Source organism: Monopterus albus, unplaced genomic scaffold (assembly GCF_001952655.1).
Source record: "Monopterus albus unplaced genomic scaffold, M_albus_1.0 scaffold72.1, whole genome shotgun sequence".
Taxonomy (NCBI): Eukaryota; Metazoa; Chordata; class Actinopteri; order Synbranchiformes; family Synbranchidae; genus Monopterus; species Monopterus albus.
In genome coordinates, this window is record NW_018127952.1 from 1,624,478 (window position 1) to 1,634,460 (window position 9,983).

The 9,983-nt window shown below is 40.8% G+C and overlaps 1 protein-coding gene across 1 annotated transcript in view; it reads right to left on the reverse strand.

The window, feature by feature from the left end:
- Nucleotides 1–1,407: 1,407 nt before the first annotated feature.
- The window catches only part of paqr5b (progestin and adipoQ receptor family member Vb), a 9,576-nt gene continuing 1,000 nt past the window's right edge, over nucleotides 1,408–9,983 (reverse strand). The window contains exons 3-7 of the mRNA XM_020605844.1: nucleotides 7,741–7,946; nucleotides 6,530–6,656; nucleotides 5,431–5,527; nucleotides 2,707–2,851; nucleotides 1,408–1,722 (exon numbers count right to left, since the gene is read on the reverse strand). Coding sequence (XP_020461500.1) covers nucleotides 1,439–1,722; nucleotides 2,707–2,851; nucleotides 5,431–5,527; nucleotides 6,530–6,656; nucleotides 7,741–7,946 — 859 coding nt within the window. The 3' untranslated portion in view covers nucleotides 1,408–1,438. The remainder of the gene's footprint in view (nucleotides 1,723–2,706; nucleotides 2,852–5,430; nucleotides 5,528–6,529; nucleotides 6,657–7,740; nucleotides 7,947–9,983) is intronic.

Sequence of the window (9,983 nt, forward strand, 5' to 3'; positions counted from 1 at the left end):
TAAAGTGGAACTGAAAACTCTTATTAATTTTTATTTTTGGAAAGTTTGGCAAGAGCAATGAGACTGTGGAGAAACTGGCAGACATCCGGACAAAAGTGGGTTGTAAGCAGCATTGTAAATACGATGTATTTCCTGTTCAAGAAAAATGTACCCAAAATTCAGGATTCAAGATTTTTATTCGCTATTTATGCATAAACACACAGTCTAGGCATATACAAATTCTTGTGCAGGGCTCTCCTGGAGCCAAGTAAAGAGTTTAAAACCAAAAGAACAAACACCCAGTCTAAAGATCAGATCACCCAATAATACAAAAAACAAGAATACAATATAGTTGATAAAACTGTGGATACAAGAATAAGATAGCAGGTAAAATGGGGAGTTTCAGATATTGCACATAGTGTAATTGTATATGGTATTCTACTTAGTAGAGTAATGAGGGGTTATTGCACAGGTTTATCACATTTTGTATTTGCCAAAATGTGCAAAATGACATATTTCAACACTACATGTTATGTTAATGTTAAAATGATTCACCCCTGCAAGTGATCCCTGAGTGCTCCTAAACCACTGGCAATAAATAGAATAATAAACTTGTGACAATTGATGGACACAAAAAACAGGACACCTCTTTAAAATCAGAATGACATGTTTAGGTTTGGTTTATAATTTATTTGAAAAAGTCATAATAAATAGCACTGTACATAAATACTTTCACGGACAATGTATACTGGGACAGAAACAGCAATTATCCGAGGGAAGAAAACCACACTCATTTATTTTACATTATACTAAACTTCTGATTTTTTGAAGTTTTAGGTTTTGGGGGGAAAACGTTTTCTTCCCTCATCATAACTGTTTATTTTGTCTTTATATGTTTTAAATGAGTGATGTCACACTGGTTTTACTCAGTAAAATCAAACTGTCTGTGAACAAGCACAAGCACTTTAAATATGAAAAGGGAAAAAGTGTCTCAATGCAGCAATAATTTTACACTGAAAGTGAAAGAGAGTTTTTTGTTGTCCTCAGCTTATAGTCTCTTCATACACCACAAATGTGAATATCAGAAAACTGAAGTAAAAAATCTAAACATATAAAGTAATGTAGCTAACCAGCTACGTTAGTAGCTTTATGTAGGAAGAAGTTTCCTCAGAAACATTTAGATTCATTACATATTATGGCAACAAACAGGTTGAATTTACATTGGACATTTGTGCAACTGATGCCCTTATTTTCAGTTTACACGTCCACAGTAACAGCAGTCATCACAGTGATGTGTGAAGGACAAATACCACCATGAGTTTGGTTAAACATTACTTCACTTCCTCATAGCTCAGTAGTGTTCTTTCTAATATTATCACCCATAATGTACTGTTTTCACACATCTGTATGTCTTGTGACCAGCTAGGATCCCTCAGCTGTGACTTATGAAGCTGAAGATTTAGCAGCGGTTGCAAAGTTTGCCTGAAGTTTTCTTTGGACCTTTACCATGTTTTTTGTTTTTTTGGCCGACTGGGGCAGATAGGAGAGGTAGACTGTAGAGGATGATGATAGTCAAATTCACCACCACACAAAGCAGAGCTAAACCCAGTGAGTTTGAAAATGTGATGGGAACGGAGTGTGCAAGGAGCCAGGGGCGTCGTGTCACCATATCCTGTTCAACGGCCTTCAGCTGGAAGTGGGTACCAAGGATGCTACATACATGGAAGAGCTGGTGGCTGTGGCCTGTAGAGGGAGGAGTCAAGTCACATTTGAGCTCAGATATAACAAAGTGGAGAGAAGAACATTTGCTCACCACTGAGCAAATAATTAACACTTCCTACTGATTTCAACAGAATGAAAAAAATGTAACAGTGGTTATGCATTAGCATTATTTCAATGTTTAACACATTTAATGTGTTAATGTAAATCCATTGTTTGAAGCAGGTTGAGAATTAATCTCTTTTTGGATGTGGCATTTGAAAACGAGGTATAAAAAACACTGTATTTGTGAGCTAACCAGAAAAGGAAAATTCCAGTGCTGTAGATACGCTGCAAAACTATGGCAAAGTTTCCACTCCACCCACTTTTTAAATTTCTGTCAAGTGAAAGAACAGGTTTTTATATAAGCATTATGGAGCACACTCAATAATGTATATACGTAAGTTGGTCCAATGAATTCTAAGTTAAAATGTTGAGAACCCCACAAGACTAAATGGTAAAGAAGAGCTTAATGCAGAGGTTTATATTCTACAGATTTTTAACGTAAACCTGCTCTAACTAATTTTTGTCCTCTTAGAGGCAGTGGGGGAAAAAAGCTATAAACACAACACTGACATAGTGTCATTTCACCTGTGAAGCTGACATTGAAAACTTGTTGCCAAACAGGTTATTATTTATTTACCCATACTGTATGCAACATTAGAGTTGTATTGAACTCTTCGTTTAACTCTATTTTGGTTCTCAGCAACTCTTGAGGGAAATATCGGGCTCTTTATTTCCTAAATGCTCCACTATGTTCACCAGCTAACTGCTGCAAACAGTGGCCCGCTGCTGATGAGACAGTGAGGGTGAAGCAAAGCACTAAAACCCAAAACAAAGAGCTGAAAGGACGCTGAAATGTTCCATGGAGTCAAGGGGAACTGCAGAGATGGATGATCATTCTTTGTGGGTTTACCAAAGCAACATTTAACATGCGACAACAATCACTACTCCCCAGCTCTGTCTTACCTATGTAGTCGAAGCTGCCGGGTGCCAGACGTTCAGGTAAATGTGTGGCAAACAGAAAGCCTGTGAGAAAAGCCAAGGCGATGTGGTTGTAGTGGAGGATGATGGCATCATTGTCTGTACAGCCTTGCCCTACACACAGGAACACCTGTAAACACAACATATACACAACAGTTTTAACAAATAAGAGTGCTAAACCACTTTTATCAACAGAGTTTTAATGAAGTTTAAACTATGTTATGTATTATCTGCCAATGGAGATTCTGGATGACTCAGAATATAAGACTGTGGCTTTAATCGCAAAGAGTAATGTGTAACATTTTGAAGCAAGATTTCACATGAAAACAAAACATTCATGGCTTGGCAATACCTCTTTGCATTAATCAAGTTTATTCATGTTAAAAAATGAAAAAAGAAAAATGTTAATTTGAAAAAGGGAACCAGTCAAACCATACACCCAAAAGAAGAGTCCATAGAAATGTATCTATTGTATTGTAAACATTTTAAAAGAAAACCTTTAGCTCATCCTGCTGCACTCAATCTGATCACTCTTTGAATAAAATGACAAATGTATTTTATGGTGTAATAGAATGATTGGAAGGCTTTTTATTCTGCGGCTGTCAACCTTCAGCCACCAGTTATTTTACCTATTGTTAATGTTTGATATACTTAATCTCCAGTTAAAGGGTTTTAGCAAGATTTATTGCATTGCCGGAGGAAACACTGGCTGTTTTTGCTCATTGTCACCTTCATGTATCCCTTTACTCCCAGTAGATGTTTTGCTCCAGTGTTTAATATTAACTGATTTGCATCCAGTCTGATATCCAATCCAAAAACAAATCTGACCTTTAGACAATAACATATGTTTTGCAGCTTGTATATTTAGAAATTTAACTTAATGTATCATAGCTACCATTTTTGAAACTGTTCCAAGTGAAGAGTCCTTTATGCATCAGTTGTATTTTGAATGTACCAACTGTCTTCCACATTCACCTTCTATAGAAATGACACAAAATCATATACATCACATTGTACAGTCATGGCCAAAAATATTGGCACCCCTACATTTCTGTCAGATAATGCTCCACTTCTCCCAGAAAACTGCTGCATTCACAAATTCATTGGTAACCTCATGTTTATTCCCTTTGTTTGCTTTGGAACAACACAGACTTAGGACGTCGAGAGCCTGGCCCAGCGCACCTACATCTCCATGGCACCTGCAGTTTGTTCAGGCCATTGTCCATGACCAGTTTAGACCTCACGTGCAGCTGGCCCACCTCAGAACCTTGGGTGAAGCCCTTGGGCTCCTGGTGCAGAGGGAGACCACTGCCTATGCACTGAGGCAGGGCTCTGTGCCCTGGGTCATGGCTGCTGTGCGGTGCTATCAGCCAGAGACCAGAAAAGGAGGAGGCAGCTTGCCAGGTTGCTGTCACACCCCCACTACCAGGAGGAAGTGGGAGAGCAGCTAAACGCTGAGAGGAGCTGGGCCACACCACACATTGTTGCCTAGCTCAGGCACCACAAAGGCCAGCAACCCCAGACCTTTCATCTACCCTCGACCTGTCACAGCCCTGGGTCAGCTGCGTGGGCTGGACACAGACTATACCTGGACTGTGAACTCGATGGCACATGGTGCTGCGCCCTGGTGGACACAGGGTCCACCATCTCTCTGGTATGCTGAGGGACAATGGTGGTGACCAAAGGGCAGAGCCCATGGGGCTGGAGAAGTACCCAGCTACAAGTCACCACAGTGACTATTTGCCTAGTAGGTGTGCACTGAGACCTGGTAAGCCAGCGAGGGCTCATACAAGAGGAGCTTGCCAGCACACTGAAGACCGGGACACCACCACATGACAAGCAGCAGCCCAGCAGGCCATTTCCCCTGCCAGCAGAGAAGAGATGGGAGCACCTGTGCAGCTTGGAGAGTGCTGACCCGGTACTCATATGCCCCCCAGCAGGACCAGGTGGGGGCACTGATGGATGTGGGACTTTGCCAGACATAGGCCCAGAATACTTGCAACCTGGGAGAGATCTTTGTCCCTAGCACGGTGGTGTGGATGTACAGCCCTGGACAAAAGAAGGGCTTGTCCCCACAGTCAGCAAGCCAGACCCCTCTCCACCAGCCGCCCAGGGGCCACCAGAGCAGGCTGCCCCCAACACATAAGAGACTGAGGACAATTAACCAGCCAGGTGGGCACTGTGTAGCGCTGGGGGCCGAGAGACAATTGGCGGGGTCCACTAGAAAGTCTATTGGGGAGAGCCCAGTGGGGTCCCCCATAATGCCCCTTTGGGTGGGATGTTTTTAGTTCGAGGTTGGTGGGGATTGTTTGGTGTTCTGGTTGCTGTGTGCAGATGTCTGTGTGTGTGCGTGTGTGTGCTAATAAAAGAGCAGCTTCAGCCTCCTCTGCTTTGGGAGAGTGCAGAAAAAGCGACTTCTATTTCTGACTCCTTCTTCAAGCAGGCCTACGTTACAATACATTCATATTAAAGTGTGAACATGGGGCATCAAGAGATCTCCCCTGAAATACATGGGATTTTGTTGTGAAGCTCCTACAGTGAGTGTTTAGCAAAAAAGTAATTCAAATTATAGATTTGTGTTTTAAAATGTTGTAGAAAACATGCAAATAAAGGGCCCTGTGAGCTAACCATTTACCAGTTACTGTGCCCTTTTAGATTAAATTGGTTTTAGAAGACACGCAAGTGTGATGCGCATTGACGTGACCCTACCCTGTAGAACACAGGAATGTTGTCAAACAGGTAGGGGTAGGCGAAAGCAGTAACTCGGACAATTTTACGGAACCTTGGACTCTGACACTCAGGGAATCTGAAATATAAATAGAAAGGATGTTATTTTAAAATAATTACAAACAATACCTTTATTTATAAAACTTTCCCTCAGAAATCTTGAGATAAATCAATGAATGAATTTGTGACAGATACAAGAGTTGTTTAATTCTAAGTGATAACATTACATACTGTATTTTCTGAGTGGTGCATAAATGATATGCTTCACATAACGTTTATACTTTGAAAGTTATTATCCGTATATTAGTGAATATCAGAACATCACCTTGATTTTCTTGAAAGTCACTGACTTAGATGGCTGCATAACATGTTTTGCCATTTGTTTTTTCAGGTAATCTAACCTGCTCAACTGAAACTACACTTAGAGTTAATCACTGTTTAGAGTTAATCACTATAGTCACAGTTGGGTAACACCCATTGTATTAAATTGTGTGTTGCTCAATTCTACCAGATCCCAGACAACACTGTGTGTAAGATAATGTCTGTCAGAAGTCATGTTAGTAATTCACACATTTTTAAAAGGACAGAATGGCATTTATATATTATCATCACTTGATTTAATTTACAACAAATATAATTTTAGATGGATAGGAGGAGTAGATTTTAGCAAATGCATTGTCTTTACCTCTTTACGATGTCATGATTATACTGCAGAAATGGTAAGCCAAGCCTTAGCAGTGGGGAGAAGTGAGTGAAAGAACAATAATTAGCCAACATTTATAGAGTGCATGAAGATAACAGTACCACCAATGTGATCAGTGCTGTAAATGCAAAAGGTGGAATAGTTCTGTGTTAGGGGTTTTAAAAAACAAATACTTAGCACTGTGACTTGAAAGAAGGGAAAAGATAATGTTAGTATGCTATCATACATAAAACATCACAACAGATGTTCAGCACTGAAATGATTAGTATGACAACCTGCAAAACATGTTGCTCTGTTTTCTGTTGCATAAGAAAACCATAATGCCAAGTTAGGTACAGTGTTGGTGGTAGCCGTATACTTTTTGTTTTCCCACCATACCTGGAGTAGCAGGCCAGGCCAGTGGAGATGGCAGTGTTGAGCACAGCGATAGGGATGTAATACTGGTAGAAGAAGCTGTTCACCCACTTGTCCGGGAAAACATAAGCCGAATAGGTGATTGCTGACCCTGCAGCAGGACACATCACCAGTACAGCAGTTAACTTTCAGTACTCTTCCGTAACATTATGACCACTGACAGATGAATTGAATAACACTGATTGACTTGTTACAGTGGCGCCTGTCAGTGTGTGGGGTATATTAGGCAGCAAGTGAACATTCAGTTCTTGAAGCTGACGTGTTAGAAGCAGAAAAAACAGGCAAGTGTAAGGACCTGACTGACTTTGACAAGGGCCAAACTGTGAATGCTGATGACTGGGTCAGGGCATCTCCCAAACTGTGGGCCTTTTTGGGTGTTCCCAGTCTGCAGTGGTTAGTACCTACCAACAGTGTCTAAGGATGGACAGACAGTGAACCAGAGACAGGGTCATGGACGCCCAAGGCTCACTGATAGTGAGGTCGACCTACTGTAAAATAAGCTTTTACATTTCATTCATCCTTTTCTAAAGATTTTGTTTAATCTTTGTTAAAATGGGTGAAGATGAGAAATACGTAGTGTACAATGGTCTCTATGAAGAGAAACGTTCAGCAGCTGTAGCGCTGATAGAGTGGGGAGGCTGTTGAATGTGTCTTTAAAATTCTCTCTAACTTGTCCTCACAAGCACAGTTTTCACATTCATGCTCTTCCTGACAGTAGAGTTATGGAAGCAAACAAATTCACAGAAGATGCACAGTGAGCTACAGAGTGACACGAGCGCCAACCAACCCCGCCACGCTGGCTCCTGTGTACACGGTGTTAGGCAGGTGGTCATAATGTTATGGCTGATTGGCTTAAGTTTTATATCAGAAATCGAGGCATGCTGGTCTGAAGGATTCGTTTATGATATTTTGACCAGAACCATTTACTTTCACAAAGGAGACAACTGTCAAAATAATGCCATCCAATACAATACCACTGAGCAGATCAATTCATTTTAAGACACTCCTGCCTTTTTAAGATAGAGTTTCATCCTTCATGCAGCTTTTTAGATACAATATCTAGTTGAGTTACTGATACTAAGATTTAAAGTTAATAAGACCAGTTCAGTAACATCAGTGTGCACATGGGGGGTAACATTTAGTACAAAGGGTTCTAGTGGACCACATCCACCTACCCAGGCTGTAGAAACTCAGGGCACCATAGTCAAAAAAGAAGCAGATGTGGCGTGCCCGCACTGACATGGTGCTGAAGGTGTGAGCACAGCTTGACGCCAGCGGATAAATGCAGCAGGAGATAAGGTAGACCACCAGAGGCCAGGTGAAGGAGTCCTGCCATGCTGTCTGCATCAGCACCACTGTCACTAGTTTCCATAGGAAGTACCTGTCAGGAGAACAGGGGTGGTTATTTTGCACTGGACGCAGCGGTACCAATTTTTTTTTTTTTTACAACTGATAACATTTTGAGCTGATCATCATGTCAACAGTCAAGCAGCTGATACCATATACAACACAAAAAGGAGCAGCAAATGAGGGACTAACAATAGATCTGGTGATTTTGGACCTTTGTGTGCTTTGTTTTATCACCATGCACTCTGTATACACTGTAGGCTACTGTCATGTGAATCATTGTGCCTGACTCACTGCTCAGTACCAGCCGTAACACTGTAATAATTTTACTTGTGGTATAATGGTATTACTGGAGTATTCAGAAATATTTCCCAAAATGTCAATTTTTTAACTAACCAAACAACTGCACAAACAACTTATTTGTACAACTAAATGTGGGTACAGTGTGAACAGACTGTTCCTTCCAGACATCAATGCTTGATGTCTGATTAAACAATGATTAAACAAACAAGTGTAATTTCTAAGCTTTCAAGGTGCTGGTAGACATGCTTTTGACCTGTAGACTTTGCTAACTGCTTCTCCCTGCTTACAGTCTTTCTGCTAAACTGTGCAAAGTGTCTTCCCTGCTCTAGCTTCATATTTCATGCATAGATATGAGAACTGGATCTATGCTTTCATCTAACTGTCAGCAAGAACCCTGTAAGTGTATTTCCCAAAATGTCAATTTTTTAACTAACCAAAAACAAACTGGAACAACTCCTTGCTGTGAGGTGACAGTAAACACTAAACCATTAAAGCATTCTGAGAAACACCTATTAATGAGCCAACCAGAAACTACAGGATAAACTGCCTGTCAGTCAACCTTTTTAGCAGACTTCAGCAGATTAAAAATGAGATAAAGATATCCTGCTGACACACCCTGGGTATGTCATTACTGTCAGAGTAGAAAAAAATAAGTTGTTCACAATTAATAGGTGCAGCTACAGCAGCTCTCAGTTGCATCAGAACTACCAGTGTTACACAGAAAGCTTCAAGAGGCTATGTAGTTCTCCGTGTCTCAGTTCACCTCATTAACAAATCACCATGATCTGTGCTTTTCCCAATCACCGAGCAGTTACCTAATTGTGGCAACTCATATGGAAGCCTTAAGCATAGATCTGCTCATTAGTGATTGGCCCCTATGCCAAGCCCCATGACACAAACACCCATGTGCCCTTAGTATATCCTCAACACACACCCATACCTTCTCCATGGACCATGCAGTCAAAGCAACTGGCATGTAGCAAGGAGGAAGCGCAGTGTGGATAGTGGGAGCCGTAACCATTTAAAATCTGAGACATTCACATGAACACATGCACAGTGACAAAATAATTCAGAGCCACAATTCAAGGATTTCACCTCCCAGGTGTGGGGGGTTCTGGAGTATAAAGCCGGATTTACAGTAACAGTTTCAGGTTTGATTCCTGCATCCACCACACTGCCTAATCACTACAGTTCATGTGTATCTGATTAATTTTAAGCATCGAGTGAGACAAAGAAAGAGGGCAGGGGATGGTTGAAGTGGCCTTAAGATGTATAAAAAGACGCCTTCATCATTATATAATAATAATCTAACTGATCAGATATTAATGGATTGTAGTAAAAAGAACTTGCTCACTGTTTCACTCTTTTAAACAGGAGACTGGCTTTGTTGCCTGACATTTTTACTTTAATGGCTGATAATTCATAACATTTAAGTGTGAACTTATAATCCTTATTTGTGCCATAGAATATGAATCGTTGCTTTCAGTGAATAGGACAAAGTTGAGTAAATGTAAATAAAAGATAAATAAACTGTACAAATGCAAAAAGAGCTCCATTAAACTTTGAGGTTTGACACACAACAAGGTAACTGACAAGGTGACACCGTGAGATCGCAGCAGACATGGTTGCTAGAATGTTTGACTTCAAAACAAACCTGTCTGTGTGTTCAGCCCGTCTTATATTACCTGAATCCATCTACAACTGATGGCTGTGAGTGAGCGATGTGGTGCATACATGCCTATTCTTTACCGTATCTACAATGTACCAC